At 40.6% G+C, this 24772-nt stretch overlaps 2 protein-coding genes across 9 annotated transcripts in view; one reads left to right on the forward strand and one right to left on the reverse strand.

The window, feature by feature from the left end:
- Positions 1 to 16296: 16296 nt before the first annotated feature.
- On the reverse strand, positions 16297 to 21565 carry THAP2 (THAP domain containing 2). Its single transcript, XM_075091484.1, is given in 2 exon segments — positions 16297 to 16747; positions 21293 to 21565. Coding segments are annotated over 2 exon segments (489 nt in total). The 5' UTR covers positions 21449 to 21565; the 3' UTR covers positions 16297 to 16414.
- A 1096-nt stretch (positions 21566 to 22661) lies between these two features.
- The window catches only part of ZFC3H1 (zinc finger C3H1-type containing), a 44110-nt gene continuing 41999 nt past the window's right edge, over positions 22662 to 24772 (forward strand). For 6 of the 8 annotated variants that reach the window (XR_012658551.1, XR_012658553.1, XM_075080801.1 and 3 more), the window contains exon 1: positions 22663 to 23339. Coding sequence is in view for 4 of the 8 variants with exons in the window: in XM_075080801.1 (XP_074936902.1) it covers positions 22745 to 23339 (595 nt within the window). In the remaining 4 variants the exon portion in view is untranslated. Of the gene's footprint in view, positions 23340 to 24772 lie in introns of all 8 variants that reach the window. The other 2 variants (XR_012658552.1, XR_012658554.1) reach the window with 1 other exon arrangement.

Raw genomic sequence — 24772 nt, forward strand, 5'->3', positions numbered from 1 at the left:
GCCGTACAATTAATGTACGTGCCAAAGGAAGAAAGGCTGGTTAAACATAAATCCTATTTGCCCCTCTGTGAAATGAAAAGGGGAATGACACCACTGTTAAATGTATGAGGTTGTGACTAGACTCTTTTCAGTGGTGCCCAACGACAGGACAAGGGCAATGGGCACATGTTGGAACACAGGAAGTTCCACTTAAACATGAGAAACTTCTTTTCTATGAGGGTGCCAGAGCAGTGGAACAGGCTGCCCAGGGAGGTTGTGGAGTCTCCTTCCCTGGAGACATTCAAAACCTGTCTGTACGTGGTCCTGTGCCCCCTGCTCTAGATGTACCTGCTCAAACAGGGGGGTTGGACGAGATGATCTCCAGAGGCCCCTTCCAATCCCTACCATTCTGTGATTGTGTTGTATAAAGTGCTGGAACGTTGCAAAGTTCTAGAACATCAGAAGAAAGAGACTTAAAACATTTCCTGAAGTTAACTTGGGATGAAAGCAAGCCAAACCTGCCTGGTAGCTTTTCTGCAGGCATGCCAGAATTATTCCCAATACACTCGGCTATAAATGAAGGAGCTAACATGAGTTAGTAGAAGGACTCCATGGCTCCCACTTCCACACATTAGAGGCTTTATCAACAAAGCACAGGAAGACGTGAAGCTCCACAACTTTTCAAAAACCCTCCCTTCATTTTGAGGCATGAAATAAACAAGACGTTAGGCATGACAGAAACCAGTTTTGTAGTAGCATTTATATACTCAACGTTTGTTCAGTGGAAGGTAGACCAAAAACCTTCAATTTTACAAACACTGGTACAGATGAATCACCTCATGAACATCAATAACCTCAGGTGTTTGTTGTCATGGGCTTGAAGGGGTACCAGAATAGAATATTTGTTTTAAGTATTCAGCGAGAGGCAGAGTAATAGGAAAAAGTGAACTAAGAGTTCTTTTACATAGAACAGGAGTAGTTTTTAAGCCTGAAAATTCAAGTGAATAATCTTGGTGTAAGAGTTGACAATTTCCCTACCGAATTTAAGACTATTTCTGGCTTGTTGGCACCCACTCATCTTTGAGGCATGTTCTATTATGTTTCATTCAGCATCTGGAGTAAGTTTCTAACAGGATGTGAACACAGTCCAGGTTGTGGATCCTTTTGCAACCGAAACTTAGATATATTTTTGTGTTGTTGTGAAAAAAATACTCAGTGATGACTCAGAGCTGCTTCTTCAGATGTTGTCTAAACTAGGGACCATATTCTGCAAAGGTTTACAGATACTCGGTTTTAGCTGGAGACAGTAGGCCAGTTCCAGAGGTTAAAGTTAACACATGGGTGTTTACAAGGCACTGGCTCCAGGCAATTAGAGCAAAAATTTGGACCAGGATCCTTAGACAAGGGTATGCAGGCTTTATCTTATTTTCTGCAGTATATATGGATAATAAAGACTGGGAACACCCAAATTTTTCTCTGAACAAGAGATCCCCAAAACATCAATACTGATGTAGCAGGACTGACTTTGGTATATCTGGTCTTCCTTCTCACCTCCCAAATTTTCATTAAAACTCCATCTGAGGTCTTGGTTTGAGATCTGAAAATCAGGGGCTCAGAAGCTGCCCTGCTTTGTAAGAACAGGACATGTTTTAAAGGATAATACTGATACAACATTGCTTAGATGCTTCTGCTAAAATCTAAGTAACTGAATTTTTCAACCAGAACAAGATCAACTCCACTTAGACTGGTGGCTGAACAAGTAGCTGCTTGTTTAGGTGTAACCAACTCCCATAATTTATTCATCCAAATACACCCTTAACTGCAATAAATTGCTTTAATTTATTGCTTACTTTTTGTTTTCTAAAATGTACTAGAATTTCTGGTGGAGAAACAAAGGTTCCTGCAGGAATCATACAGCCCTGGATGATATCTGTGGGACTGTACAACCGTGGGACCATGATTAAAGGTAACACACAAGCTGGCGTGAAGAGGGGGCAGGTTTGTGGAGCTCTAAAGGACCTTTCAGCTGCCTCCATGGATCCCATACCTGTGCTAAGTAAGAGACGTGCCAGATTATTGCACTGGCTTATCCACAGACCTTGCATCTTGGCTTAAAGGCACAGCTGCTGCTGCTGGAGTTTACAGGAGCAAGAAAAGCAAGTTGGTACTGCTCTCAATGCCTAGCGTGAGAAAGGTTGTTCTAGTCATGAAATCTGGAACAACCATTGCATGAGTAATATTCACGTTGAGTTCTCTTTCAGCTCTGAGACTTTCATTAAATATGGCTTCATACATCCCTCTTCCAGTGTTTTCAGTTATATGAAAACAAAACATTTTCCTGCAGTTGTTTGGTACACATTAAATGTAACAAGTAGATTAGAAAATGAAAAAGAAAGGAACCCAAAGTTAGACTTTTTTTCTACATTTAGAGACTGAAAGAAGTAGCCACGTTTTTGAAAGCAATGTCTACAGCAGTTATTGTCATATGGTTAAAGTCCTCTTTTCTAGACGTTGCCCTTTGTTTTTACTAGGTCCTGCAATAAAACAAAATCACAGTGCTTTTAATGGGCAAAAGTGGGTTTTTTAAAATTTAAATGCCCATCTAGATGTTTACAATATTGTGAATTTAGAATTCACATACTTAAAATGCCATCTTGAATCCATAAGAATAGTATTATGTATATTTAGTACATGCAATACATACATTTCATAAACAATTTTTACTTATAAAACCCCACATTCCTCATTCACACTTAATAATATTGATAAGCTTGATAATTTAAAAAATGACAAGTAACAGTTGCTTGAGACACATAGACCTGAAAGCTTTTCCCCACACTTTCCTATACAAATACATACTTGAAATAAGAAAACTCTGAGAAGTTTAAATAAAAGTTAGCCTTATAAACTGCCCAATATTTAGAAGAAGAGTTTCTTCTTACCTTTTACCTAGATCTATAGGATGCAAAGCACGACCAGCGCAGAGTCTAGAAATAAAAATAAATACAATTTAATAGGAGACAGGAATGTGAGATGATTAAAGGCAGCATGACAAAATGAAGATAATAGTATGTTACTGTACAGAGCATGCCAATCACTCTTTTACATTCATTCTTTTCCTAGGAATACATTAGAATTTAGTAGATTTGCCATAACATAGCATAAAATTTCCAGATTTCAATGAAAATTTTAGAAGTAGACTTTCTGTTCTGCTTTGCTTTTCTGCCTTCTTTTTTGTATCTCTGAGATACTACTCTCCATTTCTCTTCACTGCTTAAGACGTTATCCATGTTTGTGAGGGCTCTGTTTTCATTATGCTATTCTTTTTTTCTTAGTGGTATAATATTCATAGTAAATGCTGATCTGACCATGGAATAATCCATTTCACCTCCATCAGCAGTCTTTTTAGAGGATAAGAAATATTGTTAATAGTAGGGGCAAGAAAAAAGATAAAGGGAGCTGGCCATTGGTATTTAAAAGCTGAACAGATGAGATTATTAATATTCTTTTGGAGACAAGTATTGTTTGTCTTACAGCTAATGTGGCAATGAAAGAAGAAAAACCCCTTTGATGATCTTGATTTTTACTTTCTTTTACTTAAGTTATTATTGGAGAAATCACCATACTTGGACATGAACTTTTATGCTCTATTTCCCTTGTTACACTCCACAAGAATTTTTATATATAGATATATTTGGAGGGGTTCAAAAAACGTGTAGATGTGGCACTTCAGGGCATGGTTTAGGAGACATGGTAGTGTTGGGTTGATGTTTGGACTTGGTGATCCTAGAGGTCTTTTCCAACCTTAATGATTCTATGATTCTATATTTACTTAAGGGAATATTGCTGCTTTTTATCTGTTGCCTTTATAGGTTTTGTGCTTGATAGAATGCTTTATGAATAATACAACTTGAAACTTAAATAATTATTTTTAAAATTCTTTTAAATGTCTTTTAAATAACTGAAAACTGATTGAAGACAAAATACTATTAAATACATGAGATTAAAAATCTGGACATGTTGTTAACATTGTTCTAAGTATAGCTACTTGCAAGGTCCTTCACAGCTGTAGAAATGACAAAACAGTAAGACTGTAAAGCTTTATGCTGACAGCATCATTAGATAGTCTACAGAAAACAGAAGGAAAAGCTTAATACCGCAGGCAAATACCCGTCTCAAGTAGAGCACCCAACATTAGTCAGCTGTGAAAATGCCAACCAAACTGCAAATAGTTATTTTCATACCACAGATGTTGCTACACTGATGAATTCATAACATTTTTGAGGCAGTCAAAAATGTTAGTGATTAATACTATAGAAAAACCATTCATAGGAGGATTTGGATTGTGTACTACATAACAACAAATGATGAAGAGTAAAGTAAATATCCAACTGCCTCACTGAAAAGAACAGAACACAGAATGATGCTTTAAATATTAAATTTCTTAAATACGTGTGGGTAGACTTTAGCTTTGTGTTGATTCAGTTTTCTCAAGGACAGTAACACCAATTAAATGTGTTAGTAATATTCTAAAATGTTTTTGACTTTTCAGAGCATCTGAAGTATTACTTTAAGCTTTCAGGATTGATCTGGTATTTCACTGGGCATGCCAAATTTATCAAAAAAAAGTTATTAAAAAGAAGTCATTTTTATTTCAAGTTAAGCATTTTGTACACTTCACATGCTGTGCAAAACTGAACTTATACCAGACAGAACTATCATCTTCCTTCCCCATCTGCAACTTCAGAACAAGGACTGTATTTTTCATAAAGCTTGTGAACACATTTGAGTATTACTGGAAACAACCATTAGAAGGTGTGGTATAGAGAAATGCTTCATGAATCTACATCAATTTATTATCCCAGTTTAGCAAACTTCTGCAAGTGCCTAAGTCTAAACATATTAGTCCTATCTGTTTATGGTAGAATGCTTTGCTGAATCAGTTCTAATCCCTATCTTGATCACTGATGGTCTGTGAACCTTAACAAAGGACTTCCCTATGCTTATTTTAGGGATGGGAAGGGGGGTGGTAGTTAATGAGGCTGTATTGGATAGTGTGGGACCTGAGCATGACATAAATGGTATGGGATAAGAGGTGGAGAATGTGCTGGGTTTGGCTGGGGTAGAGTTAATTTTCTTCACAGTAGCTGGTATGAGACTATGTTTTGGATTTGTGCTGAAAACAGTGTTGGTAACACAGGTATGTTTTAGCTATTGCTGAGCAGTGCTTACACAGAATCATGGCCGTTTCTGCTTCACAACCCACCCCACCCCACCAGTGAGTAGGCTGTGGGTGCACAAGAAGCTGGGAGGGGACACAGCTGGGACAGCTGACCCCGACTGACCAAAGGGACCACACCATATGACATCACGCTCAGCATATAAAGCTGGGGGAAGAAGAAGGAAAGGGGCATGTTCTGAGTAATGCCATTTGTCTTCCCAAGTAACCATTATGTGTGATGAAGCCCTGCTTTCCTGGAGATGGCTGAACACCTGCCTGCCCATGCGAAGCGGTGAATTAATTCCTTATTTTGCTTTGCTTGCATGTGCAGCTTTTGTTTTACCTATTAAACTGTCCTTACCTCAACCCACGAGTTTCCCACTTTTACTCTTCTGATTGTCTCCCTCATCCTCCTGGGGAGGAGTGAGCGCACAGCTGGGTGCAGCTTAGTTGCCAGCTGGGGTTAAACCATGACAACCCCTTAAGCCTTTTGAGTTTATCTGGAGAGAAACTGGGAGGTTAGGCTACTCCAGGAGGAATCTAGCTCAGGAACACCAAACCTGCTTTAAGAGATCAGTACCAACATACGGTATGAGAACAACCATGGGATTGGCGTCAGAGCTGTATCATTGTTCTGTGTCACCTCGCTAGGTAGAGCATAGTCTTTGTTGACAGAATAATAGCTATGCAAGGGAACAGGATTGGCTGGCTTTTAGGTTTGATAACTTTTAAATGATTCAGAGTCATTAAGTTACATACATTTTTAGCCTGTGAGAACACATGTCCTTCCACATCTGCCTCAACCCAAGTGGGTGTGACTTCTCATACATGATTCAAATCAGCAGTTTGACCTGTTTAGGCAGACTGTGCAGAAGTGATGGAACTACACGCATATATATTTTTTTCTGCATAGATCAAGCTGTTAGATTTAAGGTTTTCAGCAAGAGAACTCTGTCACATTTACCTCTGGGGTATTGAGCAGAATTGGAGAATTCTGGCAAATACTGCTCAAGATTTAAGATGACGAACTTTTTATTGTGCTTAGAATAATTTGTAAGAGATACTGGGGGAGGGGGGATGAACCAAAGCTAAATCTAGATATGGAATAAAGTTTTAAGAAAAACTATTGTTCTCCAGGTCATTAGTGACTACGAGGCCTGGATTCTCACAGGTTTGCCAAGCTCACATTGATCTTAGTTGGAAATGGGTGCCTAAATATCTGTGAAGACACAAGCTGTACTTCTTTAAAAGGAAAATACTTGAAAATGCAGTCCAGAGGAAGGGCAGATGGGAGCTATGAAATTGTTGAGCTGGGGCTTTTATATAAAAGAAGATTGGTGCCTCAGGTAAGAAAAAATTTGATAAAAATCTAGGGCAAAAAAGAGGACTGCAAAGAAAAGCAGGACAGGCTGAATGCCTGGGAAACACCAGTGGAGACAGACTGGAACACAGGAAGAATCATCAGGCAGAACAAGAGGTAGAAAAAGCTTTGCTGAATGACGCCAGTAAGAAGGAACACATCGGTAGGAAGGTAGAAGTGACAATGTAATGAGTAGACACACAAGTGCAAAGTGGATGCTCCAGCACACCTTGACACCAATTATCAGACCTAATTGTGAAGAGAGGAAATCCCTTTTTCTTTGTCTTCTAGTCAGCAAAATCAAATGAACTGAGCTTGGAAAGAGATTTTTGGGTGCAGACATGACAGTTTCATAAAAAAAATTAAATGGAGTGATTCACCTCCAAATGATTTAGTGGCTTAGAAGTCACTGGGAATGCAGAAGACCAATGTTTACTGGTCCTTACTCATCTTTACAGAATTAAGCAGAACAAGGATTGAAAGTGGGTTTACTATTTCTAACTGACTACTCAAACCATCAGACTACTAGCTCTTGTAAGGGATGTCTGTGTCACAAGAATTTTGTCCATATTCTGATCTGACTTTAGGACCTTTGCAATAAAAAAATAGTCAGAACTAATTTGCTTTGATTTTAGCACAACAGCACTTCCCAAAAAGAAAAAAAGTTTGTAAAATTCCTAATAATTTCTTCCTGATGGAGAAACCACACCAACAGGCTACCAAGCCCAACTATTTGTTGAATTTATGTTTCACTGTAGGGGCTCAAAAAGTAGACCAGTCTACCGTCAGTTGGAAGATGAAGAGCAACAGGGAAATATGTGACTCACATTTCAGAAAAAATCTCCTCAATAGAATAAGAGACTATGCTTTCCTTGAGCAGTGCCTCAGGTACCAAAACGCTGTTTCTACGTGAATAGCTTTTAGCTAAGATGTTTCAAGCAGTTGCTCATCATGCCTTTATCTGCACCTGAACTAAACCAGCACTGAACTACACTATGGCTGTTTGCAGGGGGAACTCTACCAGTGTAATCAACCGGTGGTAGGTAGTGAGTCTTTCACTTGCCAGGTCTCCAATGAGGGCATGATTTCGTATCTCCTACTCCCTTTTTCCAACACGTTTTCAGTTGCTCTAAGCTATAGTGACTCCACGTACCTCTGCCTCTATTATGTGAAGGAGGCCAGGATGCTTTCATAACCAAACAGACTTACATAAATTCCGGGATGAACCCTTTGTGGCTGTATGATGCTGCAATGCCATGCAAGTCAGTGAAGCTGTGGCGATTCAATGTGCAGATCTGAACTAAAAACTCGAGGTAGATGCTGTTAACACCATCAGACAGATATATTTTCTCACTAATTATTATTTCAAAAGGAGACTAAAAGTGAAAATTGCTTTTTATTAAAGGAGGGATTGGTTTTCAAACACCACTTAAATGCATTTATTTTCTTGCCTTTACTTTTTTGCTGCTGGGTCCGTATTAAATTTCCACCTGACAATTTTTTTTAATTGCTTCTGAGAAATAAGTGGAAGTGGTATTTTTTATTAGTGACGACTATTTTCAGAATGGTAAATCACCTTTTATAATACTTTAATATTAGATATGTAATTTATAAAGAATAATGAAAGGTTACCTCTACCTTGTACATATATCTCCTTTAAACTAGTGGAAGGATTATGCCTAGGTACTTACTAGACAGCAAAGCTATGGGCCACAAAGCCAGCCTTTGCTGAACTGATAAAAACAGATGACAGTGAAGAACAGATGATGAAGGCACTGTCCCTGCTAGTATATTTTGCTTTAGTTGCGAAGCCATTACAGTTTGGACTGATATTAGATGCACAGATCTAAGTGATAAAATTCACACTTCCAGTGATAAGTGTGTTCATTTCAGTTGAATCATATGATGAATACTGGTGTGCTCCTGGTAGTTCTGACAGAAGAAATAAAGTAATCATCACTTCATCCATTATTGTATGTAGTCTTCATTTGTATTTGTTTCATCTGATTAAGATTAGAGGTACAGTAGAGGTTACTGCATATGTACTAAATTCAGGTCTGACTAGGGGAGGATAGAAAATAGCTTTCACGACTCTTTTCTGCAGTTACATGTTCTTAGCTTAAATTTATAACCCATTATATAAAATCTAGTCAAGTATGTAAAACGCCCCTTAAATCAACTTCGAAGCAACTTCATTTCACTTTTTTTAGGTTACTAGAAGTATGGGATAGCTGAAAGTGAAGTATCAAAAGCAATCTGAATTTTAAACGGAATGAATTATGGTATGAAGGCCCTATTAGTGTAATATTATGGCTGGATGTTATATGCATCTGAGAGGCAGGAACATCAGTTATGAAGACACAGCTTAAGCACTGAGTGTATTCTGTCTCTGAATTAGTAACACATACTTTGTATTTCTATAGCCATTCAATCGTAAGAGGTTAAAAAACTTCACAAATGTTACATTTTGGCACAGTTTAAGGGAGGGAAATAATACTGGCAAATGTCTTGTTCCAGACCACATGGGAAACTTAATCAAGACCAACATAAAACCAGAAGACCTGCCAGTTCTTTCATACACAATGAAATGTTATATTAAACATTTAATTAAACATTTGTAGAAGATGCTGTAAGCCCTAAGCAGAGTCTCTGGATCCCATAATTAAATAAATTATAAATCATCTTTCAATGCTAACCTCAATAACTGCCAAAGAAAGTGTAAGGAAAGTTCCTGCAGGAATTATGCAGCTGAGGGGTGCACCCGGATTCAAATCTACAGCACTACAAGACCTTCCACACATTTCATACATTGTAGAAGCCTTGTATTGATTTGGTCTCTGGACACAGAAGACCCTACACGTTAGTAGTAGCCTATTAAAAACTACTGCAGACAGCAACGGGGTCTGATGTGTTTTTACAGAGGGTTATTTTTCTTAACTACACTGCACCATTATTATAAAGATATAAAATTTATAATATAAATACCATAATTCTTAGATTTACAGTCGATTGCAAATATGTACTTGTAAAGTTGTATCTGAAAAATTTTATGTTGTGTAGTACCTGGACAGATATTTAGTCTTCTGTTAAACTAGGTATTATTTCCTTGGAGAGATATACATGAGAGGATAATACACTTGTTATGCGCACTACAGATTTAGCTATATTTTCTGGGTAGACGAAAACAGCAAGTTCTCTGTGGCCAACAAATTGGATTTCAGGAGATTTGCATTTTAATAAAGAAAAATTTTTGCATCATTAAATACTTTACTCATGCAAATACAATAGTTTTAATTTTGGCAATACAGAATTTTTGTCCTGGTTCACCCAGGACAAACAGCTGCACATCTAACTTCAAACACTGCTAAGGAGCTGAAGATGTTTTCACTTTAGAAATTGGATAATTATGTAAGAAACGTGAAGGCGTCCTGGAAAACTAAAACTACAGAGTAAGGAAGGGAAGTTTTACCTAAAAGAGGTGGGTGGCTATAACAATGTGCGCTCAAAAGTTAAGCAGAAATATCCCTTACCTTTCAAGACTCCTGGTTCAGTCCAGTAGATCTGGTGCAGAAAAAGTATTTCAAAAGCAAGAGGATTTAAAGTCCTGTGACAAAGGGTTGCAGATTCCCAGTGATTTCAGCAACTGAAGTTTCTCATCAGAAGGAATATTTAACTGCCTATTCTGCTGCTTTGTCGTGATAATTTACTCTCACTCTGTCAGTCACAAACAGTACGGTGATGCCACAGCAAATCGTCCTTTTATGAAGCAGATGATGAAAAATAGACAAATCAAGACGGTAACAAACAGGGCGGAGCCCAATCCACTCTTCTTATGCCAAGACAGTGCCAATTAAAGATTTCTTTTCTTGTTCTGCTGACTTCAGAGATCCACCCAGTGTCACAAATTGGTATTGAAGTTGCAGAGTACACTATCCCTGTACACAACACTCTAAGGGACGACTCTTTTAATTCTCAGAAAAGATTGCATGTTTGACTAGCTGTGGGAAAAAAAAGATGCATTCTTAATCTGTGAAAGGAGCCTGTATTTGTTCCTTAGCATGATCACAGCAAAATTAAAAAAACTTGGTGTTCTGCATTTCCATATAAATCTGAGATACTTCAGGTTTGGGAATTCTAGGACACACCATAAAAACAGGAGGTTATCTCACAGCTGCCAAGTCTTGCTACATGTAATATTTTCTCTTGATGACAGAGACATTGGGTAATATGAATGCAGAAAGGAGAATGACTTGGATTCAAACAAAATCTTCTCATGATAAATCTGAAGACATAAATAAAAAGTGAATATTTTTAATATCCATGATTCTTTTAGTAGAATGGATTATGATTTCTTAATATATTTTGCATTCTTCTGTCTTGAGACTTCACCCAGTCTGCTTTTATGTTAATTATTTAAGCTTCCCACTTGTGAGCCTGTTCAGCTATCTAGAATTCATTTTATGTGTTTAATTTCTCTTATGTCAGCCACCTATTTAGTTGTAAGCCTCAGGCAAGCTGGAGCTGTTCCAGGCTTTGTGAGCAAAGTACTTGCATAATTATTTTTTCTTTTGCCTAAATATTCAAACTTTTGTCAAAGACTTTAGATTTCTGTCCTGCACACAAGGAACTTGAGAACTCTTCCAGAGTTGGTACTGGCACACAGAAGACCTTCTGATTTTTTTTTTCTGAAAACTGATCCTATGATTTCACTAGAAAATTCTCAGATCCAGAAGACAACTAGTAATGAAAAGTTCTCTATGCAACAATCAGGCCACTGTTAGCTGCTGGCTGACTTAAGGTGCTAAGACTTTTGCAGAGATGGCTAAGGCCGTGATGTTCACAGATTCATTGTCTTTGGACACTTGTGTTGTATATATAAAAGTTAATTTCAGCCTATGGAAGCCACTATTAATTCACACAAGATTTCTGTTGTGTGTCCCCTCTTTGCAGTCAGTTGGCATTAGGTGAGCTGAAACAACAGGTAGAGAAACTTTTCTTTCTCCATTAACTAAGAGAAGACCTTAGTGATAAATTTATAGGGCTAAATAAATAAAAAAATAAAAAAATAAGCACTGATATCTCCATAACTGACACTGCTTAATTGTAAATTTACTCTCCAGCTGTATTTGGACTGCTCCAATTAGCTGTTTCCAGGAGGTCCCCAAAGAGTGGGCTAGGCCTAAGCACCAGTTGGCCTTGAGGCCAGGGTCTGGACCCAAGCTCATGTATTTAGCAGCACAAAGTCAAATATTAGCCTTCTGTGCTTTAAATTGGGGCCTTTGTGAATATCATCCCCTTCCACTTCTGTTCTCTTGCCCAGTTAAGGTTCCCGAGCTTTCCTGAAGATAGTGTAAAGAAAAGGTATTTGGACCTGGACAAACCACTTCAAATTCTTTAACTTTCCTACATATTCATAGTTCAGATTGGACTGAAGAATAACAGTTAAGAGCTGCAAGAAAAGCTGAAAAAATTGTCGTAACACCGAGGGTCATGTCACACCTCTTTATGTATCGGTTTAATTCTCCAGGACTGCAACCCCAACTCTTTTCACAGCTACCGAGAAGTAACATGCATACTCCATTTTTTAAATAGAACTTCTATAAGGCATTCATTTATGAAAGTCTGTCTCCTTTGTTGATATGTTTAATAGTCTAAATACTCAGGCAACCTGGTGGCCCAGGTCTGGCTAGTATGAAAAGACATCCAATGGAAAAACCAAAACAAATCCCAAACAAAAGAAATCACAGAAAGTCACTGCTGCTGTTTTTTTTACTGAAAAAACCCACATATTTTCTGGTCCTGGGTCGTCCCCTAACTGTTGCTGTTCCCCACCCTGTTGCAGCCCTCCTTTTAAAAGGGATAACCCAGCCTATTTCCAACTCACACAAACATATTTTCCAACAAAAGCAACTCCTGTCAGCAGCCAACATTTCTCTTGCTGTTCTGTCCTTAGCCCTGAAGCATCATGTTCTGCCCCTGCTGATGGAGACCGCCACAACCATCTTTCCGTCACAGAAGAACACCTGACACCCCTCCACGACCTCAGAGATGTTCCCCTACAGAAGCTGACATAATCCTTTCTGTAGATGGGTCCTGTCCCCATGGCTCCACAAGGCATCCAGCTGCAGGGTGTGCTGTCTGTGCTTCCATCAGTGGTCTAGAAGCTTATTCATTGCCAACCATCTCTTCCACCCAAATTGCAGAACTTGTCCTGACTCATGCATCTGTACTTGCACAAGGGCAATCAACCACTGTTTATATTGATTCCCCATATGCCTTTGGGATTGTGCACTACAATGGAAACACAACTCAGCTTCTTAACATTGTGTGGTGCTCCTACGGAATGGCGGCTATGCTGAAGCTCCTCTGCTAGCATTACTACTACCCTCTCTTTTAGCAATAGTAAAATGCTAAACTCATTGTTTTCCTTGTGTTGATATCACACAAGAGAATGTCTTAACTGATCAATCAGCAAGGACAGTGGGCCCTTCTAGCCGGCATGCTCCTGAACATGCTCTCATCAGCCTTTCCACAGAGCTGTCACCACCTACTTCTCTTTCAGAACTGTCTATTTTACAGGACCCAGCCCCGGGGGACAAAAACACCATCTGGCTGCACCAGGGCTGCCAGTTACACCTCAATTCCTTGTGGCCTACCCGGATAGGCCACCTGCTTGCACCTCAGATTTTCCTCCTGTACCTTGCTAGTGTGACTCACCTGGTGGCTCGCACTGGCAAATGCGGGGGTGGGGGGTTGTGTGTGTGATTGCAGCAGACTGGTTTGCTCCAAATTCCTCTGTAAAAGAAAAACAGTATCACGGCACTTGTTCTGTTTGTTTGGTCCATAACATCAGATGAAGGGTCAAAACCAAAGTTGCAGCACACCCAAAATTATGGGGTTCCTTTGTAAATTTGCATGTGGATTTTATACAGATGCCCAAATGCTGTAATTATAAATACATTCTTGTAATCATAATCATAATCTCAGAAGGGGTAGAGGACTACCCTCATAGACATGCAGATGCTACTACTGTCACCAAGAAAGTCTTCAGAGAATGCCTTGTTCTGGAACATCCTTTGTACTACACAGTGACCAGGGGACTCCTTTCACAGGACAAGTTGTCCAGGTGGTCAGTAAAGCCCTAGGAATCCAACAGCATTTACACTGGCACTACTGAAAGGAAGAATTCCATTTTAAAACTAGCCTGGCCAAAATGTGTGAAGAAACTGGCCTTAAATGTTCAAACACACTACCATTGGCCCTAATACACATCAAAAGCATCATGAATAAGAAACACGCACTATCCCCATATGAAATTATAATGGGTAAACCCATAATGTTACTGCATAACACACGTAAACCACACCATCGATCCATGCTACAGATGACTGATGACATTATGTTGAATTATTGCAAGGCTCTAATAAAATGTGTGAGGACTATTCACTAACAGGTAAAAGAAGCTCTTCCAGAACCTGCCTCTGAATATGCCAGTGGAGACCTGTGTCTACACTGAGGTAACACACACATGACTCAAGGTCACCAGAATGGAACCCATAAAGATGCCCTGTCCTCCAAGATTTCAGAGTCTTCATATCATCACATAAACTATTAAAATACCTTTCTTCAGTTGGCCTACCATTATGCTAAAGACTTAGATGTTTCAAAACGTTGGGTGTGTTCCCATATCCCTAATCACTCCAGTGAGGGTGTCACCATGCTTCTTATGGCATGTAATTAATCAGTAAAAAGACCAGTCTGGAATACCCAGAGGGCAGAAATTCCTTGGCCGAGATTATCCCCACTGACAACAAATGAGAACTGATCCAAGTTGATCTAATACAAGCGTGCATGAACCTCCAACTCCTACCCACCACCTGCGATTAATTGCCTCTGGGAACACTTGTTACTTGAAAGAAAATGCAACATGCTACATTGGACAGATTAGTTGTACCAAAACTATTAATTGTCAGAATTATACCAGATGTTTATTTAATAACTCATAAAACTGTGAGTTGACATCATCTTCTATATGTACTTCCTTGGAAGCCTATTTAATTCATGGCATACCTGTGGCTCCCACGGGACTGGTTTGGATCAGGTTATATTGGGTATGTAACCTCTGCTGTTCAATGTTTGTCATCTCTCCCCTCTGAATATTATCAGAAAAGGAAGCTATCTCAGAGACCGAAAAATTTGGGACTGTTATGCTTCCTGTGTATGAGGTGGCAAGAACCATTAGAAATGTTTATTACCTATTATTTAGAGCAAATTGGTAATAACACTGCAGATTTTTCTTACCAAATAATGACTGAAATGACCACTATCCGAACAGTCCCCCTTGAAAACAGGTTAACGCTTGACTTTATGCTGGCTCATAAGGGTAAAATATCTACCTTAATTGGAATATAATGTCTTATGACAATTCTGAAACCATTTGTGATTTGAGTGAACACATTAAAAAAGACTCAGCGAAAGAAAAACAACCTAATAACGGGTACCTTCTCTTAAATACATTATCACAGAGGTGCTACCAACATTGCTCAGGTTTGTCCAGTGGCAGGTTCGTCTTGGAGCCGGCTAGAACTGGCTGTCTGACATGGGGATGTCTTCTGGTATCTTCTCCCAGAAGGCACCCCTGCAGCCCCTCTGCTACCAAAACCTTGCCACATAACCCAATACAATGCAACACTTCATAAAGAAAAAAGTGTCATGTGACATTTTTTTCACTTCTTTCTCCTTCAACATTCTGTGTGCAACCCAACCCACAGCAGTATTTACCTGTCAAAACAGAAAAGATGCAATTGCTTATATTATTTTAAATCATGCTAATTTGAGCCCTTAGTTTCAGATTTTCTGTTTTAAGGAATATTTGAAGTATTTAAAAATCATTTAGGAAAAACACTGAAAATACCAAAATAAGGGAAATCGTTGCACTTAATCATTGACACATGTACTTGCATACTTACTAAAGGGTAAAAAATTACCTGATCTGTTGAATGTCTCTCACATGAAATTGGCTGTAGCATCCACATCCTATAAATAATGATGTTCTTAATCTTTTATCTGAAGAAGAATTAAATGCCAAGATATTTTTGATTCGTAAATTATGTGCATATGGTAGAATGGGAAATGAAAACAGTAGAAGATTTTTTCCTGGTTCTTCATTTTGATCAGCCATGTACACAATTTGAAGAATTAAGAAACACAGTCGTGCCATCAAAGGGCAAAAAAAGCATTACACACTCATCACACTCTTTGTTGTTAACCTTGGCCTAGATGGACAAGCACAAGCTTCAAGTACAATACAAACTCAACAGAAAAAGGCTACAGTCTCCTTTGCCTTAAAGAGGGCATGAGTTCTGTGGTTCATTTTCTGACCTTGCTTGCTTACTTCTCCTCAATGTGCCATTCATTTCTATGGGTCCTTACAAAGAGGCTTCTGTAGCGTCCCAAGTACCAACACAGGATCTTCAGTTGTAAATCTCCAGGGATAAAGGAAAGGGCGCTGAGGTTCCCGAGAGGAAACTGCCATTCTTTTTCGCAACATCTAACAGGAGGAAGTTAACTGCTACATGAGTAAGTGTGTTCCATCCAAAGTTATGTGCAGCGATTATGTTCCTAAAAGTAAAGCCTCTTCCAAAAGAAAAATGTTTTTTGTATGCACTTTGGGAAAGACTGAACTCATAGAACCAGCTCTTCCATCAGACACGTGAAAACAAAAAATCACATTTTAACATCTTCCAGATTTTAAAGTTTTCATTAGTAACTGGTAGGTATTGAAGAATTAAACAGCCATAAAAAGGAGATTTTTCCCATCACTGAGTGAGTGAGTGAGAGCATATCAGTGTGACTCATTCATATTTTAGCATTAACTCATCATAAATACTAAAGGAAAGATTACAGGTGCTTTTTGATTTGAAAAGCTTTTCTAAATTGTCTTCTACAAAATATCTGATTTTAATCTCATATAAATATCTCATCTTTTTATCTTGTAGTTTTAACTTGTCCAAGGGAAGATTCCTTAATGCATTTAATATAATTTGCTCAGATATATCTCTTGGTGAAATATTATTTGATTTTAAGCTTCTGATGATACAAGTATTTCCATGTATCACTGTACAAGCTCTGACTTCTGTTTGAATATGATTCTTCTTTCTTTTTCTCAATCTTACTGTCTCCTCTAATTTTTACTTGCTTCTACTTTCACGTTTTTTGAAGGTATTAACTGTGTTCAGTAAGAACTTGTTTATGCATAATGTTTATTTTGAAGCTGGACGTTCCTTCTTGGATATAAACATCTTTCTGCCAAGGAAGATTTCACAGTTTTCTGTTAAAAAAAAAAATAATTAAAAAACCCAGAAGAAATGAGACAGGAAACAGAAAAGCAAAGTGATGTGAAATTGCGTAACTTGCCTAGTGTCAAATTATGGATTAACTGAACATAATTCTCAAAATCCAAAAACAATCTATACAGCGTTCAACTATTGTTTTGGTTTAACCCCAGCTGGCAACCTAGCACCACACAGCTGCTCGCTCGCCCTCCCCACCCTGGTGGGTTGGGGGAGAGAATTGGAAGGGTGAAAGTAAGAAAACTCGTGGGTTGAGCTAAGAACAGATTAATGATGGAAATATAATAGTAGTAGTAGTAGTAATAGTAGTAGTAGTGAAAAGGAAAACAATGAGAGAGAGAGAGGAACAAAACCCAGGAAAAAACAAGTGAATGCAACCACTCACCACCCACTGACTGATGCCCAGCCAGTCCCTGAGCAGCAGTCGCTGCCCCCCAGCCAACTCCCCCTGGTTTATATACTGAGCATGACGTCATATCATATGGAATATCCTTTTGGCCAGTTTGGGTCAGCTGTCCTGGCTGTGCCTGTTCTGAGCTTCTCTCTGGCAGGGCATGAGAAGCTGAAAGGACCTTGACTAGTGTAAGCACTACTAAGCAACAACTAAAACATCAGTGTGTTACCAACATTATTCTCATCCTAAATCCAAAACACAGCACTGTACCAGCTACTTGGAAGAAAATTAACTCTATCCCAGCCGAAAACAGGACAATTATTTCTGTAGAATGCCGTCATTGTAACATTTGATCCCCCCGGCACCTATGAAGAAGCATTTCACAGTCACATACTTTGTCCTCACCATTTCCCCAAATTCAATTTTTAACTGCTTCATGTTTTCTTGACTAGTAAAAAGAAAACAATACTCATTTAAAGTCCATTGTATTTAAAATTATAATTGTTTGAATACCAAGAAGAAAACAAACAAACAAACAAACAAACGGCATTGAAGTCTCTTAGTCTCTTATAAAAGCAATTACAGTTTAACCTGTCAGCAGCTTGGGTGGGAAAAAAGTGAGTATGAATAAGAACTAACTAGTAGCACATGTATACACTGTGCATATAGTTTATGTATCCGGCTGTGCTGGATTAACCCTTGCCAGCAGCTAAGCACCCACACAGCTGCTCACTCACTTCCCCCCACTAGTGGGATGGGGAGTTAATAGGAAGAACAAAAGCAAGAAAACTCACAGATTGAGATAAAAACGATTTCAACAGGTGAGGTAAAGAGAAAAACACAAGCATCGGAAAGGGAATCACTTGCTACCTCCCACAAGCAGACTGATGCCCAACCAGTCTTTGAGCAATGGTCAGCTTGGAAGACAACTCTCCCACCATCCTTCTTCTTCCTCTACTGGTTTTTATTGCTGAGCACAGGTTACATGGTGTGGAATGTCCCTTTAGGCAGTTTGGGCCAGCTGTCCTGGCTGTGTCCCCTCCCCATCTCCTGCCCACCCCCAGCCTGCTCGCTGGGGCATGGGCAGAGTGGAAAAAAGAGTGAGCCTTGAGGCTGTGCCGGCAGGGTTCAGCAACAGCTGAAACACTGGCGTGTTATCTGCACTAGTTTAGCCACAAACCTGACACACAGCACCATACAGGCTGCCACGAAGAAACTTCATCCCAGCCAGACCAAATACACCAATATAAGCTTCTAATTTTGTGTAAAGTGAATTAAGCTTGAACTTGGCTATATTAGGTTTTGTGTTGGTATCAGACAATTGTAATTGACACTTACAAAGCAGGAATGGAACAAAAATAATCATATAATTAGTCTCAGCCAAATATTATCCTACAAAAAGATACCAAATGTCTTTTATCTTCTGAAATGTGGCCCAGACCTTAAAGCTCAGATTGTGCTTCTGAACAACAAGATTCCACTTTACTTGTAATCACTTAATTTAATTTATATGGTAAATATGCTACTAATTTTCTGCCTCAAACTTTGGATTGATTTTTTTATGTTTTGTGGACCAGAAATGAGGTCACTTAAAGCAAAAACATCACTGAGACCACTAACTCCAGTATTGTTTTTCAGCTCTTGATAAAGAGCTTGAGACACATAAGAAAATGAGAATATGGTAATTCTTTATATCAGGGATATTTAAAACTTTAACAGAAATAATACTGATAGGATTAGGATAGCTGCACTGATGGTCACTGTTCACATTTGTAAAATATGCAAGTGAGTCTTAATTGCATTAAAGCTGTGTAGCCATCCCGTGATCTTTGCTATTTACCTTTAAATATAGAACATGTTACCAACTGCAGGAGTTGAGTTGCAGGAAGAGATCTTGAAGATATCCTTTAATTCAGTGAGTCTTAGCTGCTTATGTACACAGATTTCAGTAATTCACGTGCATCTTCATGAACATGCCATTTCTCCAGTGCTTTTTTGCCCATGTCTAGAGGTACATACATATTCGGGGAATGTGATATGGAATAAATCAAATTCTGTGCTCCAGTATTACCATATATTAATATATGCTTGCCTATATTTTAAATTATTCCATTTGTATTTTACTGAAAACATACCCAGTATTTAACAGAAAAATTTGTGCTCCAGCAGCAATATCAGATGTCTGTCAAAGAGAAATGAAGTCAAATGCAGCTAAGATAATATCTCTTTACTTTGGATTTTGTCTTAAATCTACACATTGGAATGAAATCTCACAAAAAAATTCTTCATCTGTTACCCATGCCATAAGCAAGGAAGTTTCATAACATTTTCTCTTTGAATGGCAGGTCCCTTGCAGTTTTCAAATGTTTATGTCCTCTTTCTCAAATGTGTAGATACCAAAACCATCAGATCAGCACATGCCATTTTATTCCCTGTACAGAAGAGAATTTAACACTATCATTTTCCCTGTAAATTAACAGTGAATACAGTTGATGAATCCACTTCTTCCTGAATTTTTAGACATAAAATTACTTGCCTGTTAACCCTAGACAAGAGAAAAAAACAGGTAGTATCAGATGACTGAAGTAAAAGAAGGGACATATGATACCATAGGATACACGAAACCACTGACGGATTCTCAGGATCTTTTTCAGATGGTTAAGTATCTCAGTTACAAATTTATAACACAGATCATATAGCATTGTTGAATAAATTCAACACGCTTTTTGGATGAACTGTTGGCAAACATGCAGTAACACTCAATGGACTGGGAATACCTACATCAGGCTAATTTCCCATAGAGTTCCTGCTTCTTTGCCAATACAGTTCTATAAATATCTTCCTTCCTGCTCTAAAAGGTGCTGGTACTAATTTCCTACTGGTGTGCGAAAACACTTAGAAATAAACATAGCTGTACAAAGGAAACTGGAACCAGGTCTATGCAAAGCTCTGAGACACCCAAGTAAGCAAATGTCTGCTGGGAGGGAAATTTCCGCAGCTTAGATGTAGTGATGTTGAAAGTTCTTTGTACAGCAGATCAGATTTCAGACACAAACATAGGACCCTAGCACTGTTTAAGAAACCTGCCTGACCTCCAGCTGCTACTTCAGAAAGTTTTCAGTAGGTCCTGTGTCAGATTTGCCAGCCCTTTGTAGAGGTTTTTAGTACTGTGGGATATGTAAAATAGCATAAGCCGCCAAGGAAGCACGATTTCTAGAGATAACATCAATCTAAATAGAAAAACTGACACAAATAACAGTACTGTGGTATGATGGATACCTGTAAAAAAAAAAAAGGCAAACTTTTAACTTGCTTCATTCTTCCTTGTAAATGTCTTAATAGAATCTTGTCCTGGTTTCAGCTGGGATAGAGTTAATTTTCTTCCTAGTAGCTGGCATAGTGCTGTGTTTTGGATTTAGGATGAGAATAATGTTGGTAACACACTGATGTTTTAGTTGTTGCTTAGTAGTGCTTACACTAGTCAAGTGTAAGATTCTCAGGCTTTTCAGCTTCTCAGGCTCTATCAACTGAGAAGGCTGGGGGTGCACAAGAAGCCGGGAAGGGACACAGCCAGGACAGCTGAACCTAGCTGGCCAAAGGATATTCCATATGATACGATGTCATGCTCAGTATATAAACTAAGGGAAAGCTGGCTGGGGGGGCCACTGCTTAGGGAGTGGCTGGGCATTGGTTGGTAGGTGGTGAGCAATTGCCTTGTCTGTCACTTACTTTGTATATTCTTTCATCATTATTATTATTATTTTCCCTTACTTTTCTATTAAAGTGTCATTATCTCAACCCAGAAATCTTACTTTTTTTTTTTTTTCTTCCAATTCTCTCCCCCATCCCCCTGAGCTGGGGGAGTGAGCAAACGGCTGTGTGGTGTTTAGCTGCCTTCTGGGTTAAAACTATGATAAATCCACACTGTTTTAAATATAAGAAATTAGAGAAATTTAGGACTTGATATACAAATTCCATTACTCTACCCTGAGTTTTATATGAAGACAAGTCTTTGGAACAGTATCTATTCTAAGTCATGTAGTTTGTCCAGTTAGGTGAAAACAAGAGGATGCAAAGTGTTTTGAGCAAAGGGGAGTAAGTTTGTTTGGTACAACATTTTGGACTTTACAAAGCATATGCATTATCCACTCTCCTATTCTCGTTGGATCTACAGAAAACCTAGAGGGAAAGGAAAAGAAAAATAAATCATAACATGATACTAAACTTTATTTTTTGTATTTGTGCTTTCATAGCACATTATTCACTAAAAAAAAAACCCTTCATAATTCACCTTCAAGAAAAGCATAAAAAGGCAGCAGTCTTTCTCCACATTTTAGAACCATGGCAAGTCTGCCAAGACATTTAGCATACACGATCATTGCAAAGAAATTATCAGGAACCGTGCTAGAAGTTTTAGAAGTCAAGTTTTCAGAGTTTTCGAGGAGACACTAATTTGATTTAGAAAGGCTGAAAGGCTTTAAGATTTCTCCTTCTATCCAGGAAAGCCATAACTGCTTGGCTGACAACACCCGGGTAGGAGGCTGAGTCTCTGAACACAGAATGAGGCAGTACCAGAATACTCCAAATTAGACCAGATTATTTAAGGAGTTTATGTAATTGCTCTACCCTCTCCAATGCTTACTTTTCACTCCTGTCACAAAAGGCATTAGGGCCAATCTGAACTTCCAAGCAATTACAGGTCGTGAGGACTTCCCAGAAACCTCCCTCTTAAAAATTTTTAATGGCAGTTTAGCCACAGGGAGGGAACTGATGGATTAATGATGCCTACCACGCTGCTGGGCACTGCCACGACACCTGCTGCTTCTCCTTCTTTAGAACCCTGTGTACTACTCCGGGGGGGTGGCAGAACAGGGGCCCGCCGAAGGAGAAAGAGTCTGCTGCTAGGGGGAACAAGCACCCACATAAGCGCTCAGGAGAACCCGTGCACTCAGAAGCGCCGTGGCTGGCGGTGCCCCAGACCGTGCTAAGCGAAGTTGCCATTGACGTTCTTGTGGTAGAAAGCAGCGCAGCCCGCCACCGTGCAGGCGAGCGAAATCGCTTCACCAGACAGCTCCCTTCCCCTCAACAAGATGGCGGCCTCCCTACTCGCCTCCTTTACCAACATGGCGGGCCAAACCTCCATTGGCGTCCCCCCGCCCCCGCCCCGCTATAGGCTAAGCCACTGTCTTTACCCCGCCCCCTGCATACCACGGCCTTGCCCCCAGCTGGGAACTACATTACCCAGGATGCTTCACGCCCCACCGCCCCAGTGCCGCACCGCCCTTCGCTCCCGGGCAGGGCGGGGACGGGGCGCGGTCTCGCGAGAGCCGGGGCGGGGCCGGGCGGTGGCCGGGGGGCGGGGTGAGGCGCGGCGCGGCGCGGGTCCGCCCTGCGCAGGAAACGAAACCGTCCGCGCCGAGACCGTTGGCCTGGGCCCCATGGCGGCGGCGGAGGCCGCGCCCGCGGAGGCGGCAGCGCTGGATCCTAGCGGGCTCTCCCCGAAGGAAGAAGGGGAGCTGGAAGATGGCGAAATCAGCGACGACGACAACAACGGCTTTGGGCCCTGCGGCGGTGGCGGTGGCTCCGAGCCCGGCGGCGGCCTCGTCAGCAGCAGGCCCTACTCGAGGCGCAGGCCGCCTCCCGACCTCCGCGGGGGCATCTCCCTCGCCTCCTCCGGTCGGCGCTTCCCCCGCTCACGGCACCAGCCCCCGCCGGAGATGGGCCACCTGCACGGCCACGGCGGGTACCGGCCCAAGGACTCGTTCCGCTCCCATCCGCCGCCCATGCCGGCGCCGCGGATGCCGTCGGGCTCCCACTCTGAGGCGGGCCCCCGGCTCTCATTCTGGGAGCGCAGCCACAATGCCCTGGACCGGTTCCGCTTCCGAGGCCGGCCCTACAGGGGCGGAGGGCGCTGGGGTAGGAGCCGAGGCGATGGCGATCGGGGAGGCAACCCTCCGGGGAGGCCGCCCGGAGGGGGAGGCGGAGCTGGCTTCGGTAGCAGCCAGGGCTGGAGGGAGCCCTCCCCTCGAAAATGTATCCTTGAGACGTGAGGGGGGTGGAGGCGGGGAGGCCCGAGCTGCCGGGGTGGACCCGGGTGTGTCGGTGCCGTGGTGCGTGGCCGAAAGCCCTGGGAAGGGAGGCTTTTTCCTTGCCGCGCTGGCACCAGGATCTCCTGAGGGGTAATGGGGAGGGAGGCTCCCCTTCCAGTCCGAGGCTTGACTGGGGCAGCGGGCCTTGCTTCTCAAGGAGAGGCTGCTGGGAAGCCGGATTACGGCCGTGACCTGGCTTGTAACCTGGCCCATCACTCCCCTGTCGGGAAAAAGAAAAAAAGTGTAGCCTGAAACAAAGCCTGAGACGATTGGATCCCAGGCGGCTGCTTTTCTAGCCCGAAGTGCGAGTATTGTGAAGCGGGGTCAGTCTTGGTGCGGCGGTTTTAATGTCTATAATTACAGTGGCACAGCTGTAAAGCTAAAAGCCTGAGCTTATTAATTTCCCGTATTGGGCAATGGAGGATCCACTGTTTTTTCATTTTTCCCTTCCAGCCCTTCAGAGGCAGTTACACATAGCGAAAGCTAACTTTAAAGCTAAACCTAAGTTGAACTAGGGCTGTACGCACAGAATGCGGTTTATGTAAGAGTTTGGGTAACATAGGCAAGCTCTATTTCTCTCTAAAGACATACTCAGCATTCCTTGTAGGGTGTTCTCCACTGGTTGCTCTTAGAGTTGATTAGGTGACTTTTTGCTAGAGTTCTAATACTTCCTCCTTTTAGAAGGAGGAACTGCAGAAGTGGTGGAAAAAGCTCCTCTTATTTTCCAGGTTTGCTATAGAAAACCATAAAGAACTGATGCCAACTGTAACTTAGGATCAGCCTATTACTGAAATGTGATGTAACTGCATTGTTGCCTAACTGAAAATGTAGACAAGTGTAAAACAAAACACTGAACAAGAGAACTAGAGGTTAAAACCTGTTCTCCAGAACCTTACAGTGTTTTATTGTCCTCCATACCAGTAGTCAAAGGATGTGTGCTGTTTGCTTGATGGTGCTGGTTGATCCAGGAACGGGAATTTTTCCTACTTGTGCCAGGACTTAGGGCTTTGAAAACTACCCATTGGATGCTTGGATCATTTATCCATGTCATTATTTTTTTAATGTGGATGGAGTATGTAAACTAGTGATAGAGATGCTTTTATTTAATCTCATCTGGTAAAGTTACAACATTACGGAAGTCTTCATAAGAACTCCTCATTCAAGGATCTTTATCTCAAGAGGCAGCAAGTGAAGATGTGATTTGCCCAAGGTCTCACAGTAAGACAGTTCTAGTGCTGAAAATACATTTTAGGTCTCTTTATTTGCAGTATTGCTCTGAGTACCAGAAAATGGTTACTTTGTCTGTAATGAGTAATTTGCAGGGCAAATGTATTGATCATCCTAAACAGATCTTGCAGTGTTTGTTAATACTGATAC

This window comes from Phalacrocorax aristotelis, chromosome 1 (assembly GCF_949628215.1).
Source record: "Phalacrocorax aristotelis chromosome 1, bGulAri2.1, whole genome shotgun sequence".
Lineage (NCBI taxonomy): Eukaryota > Metazoa > Chordata > Aves > Suliformes > Phalacrocoracidae > Phalacrocorax > Phalacrocorax aristotelis.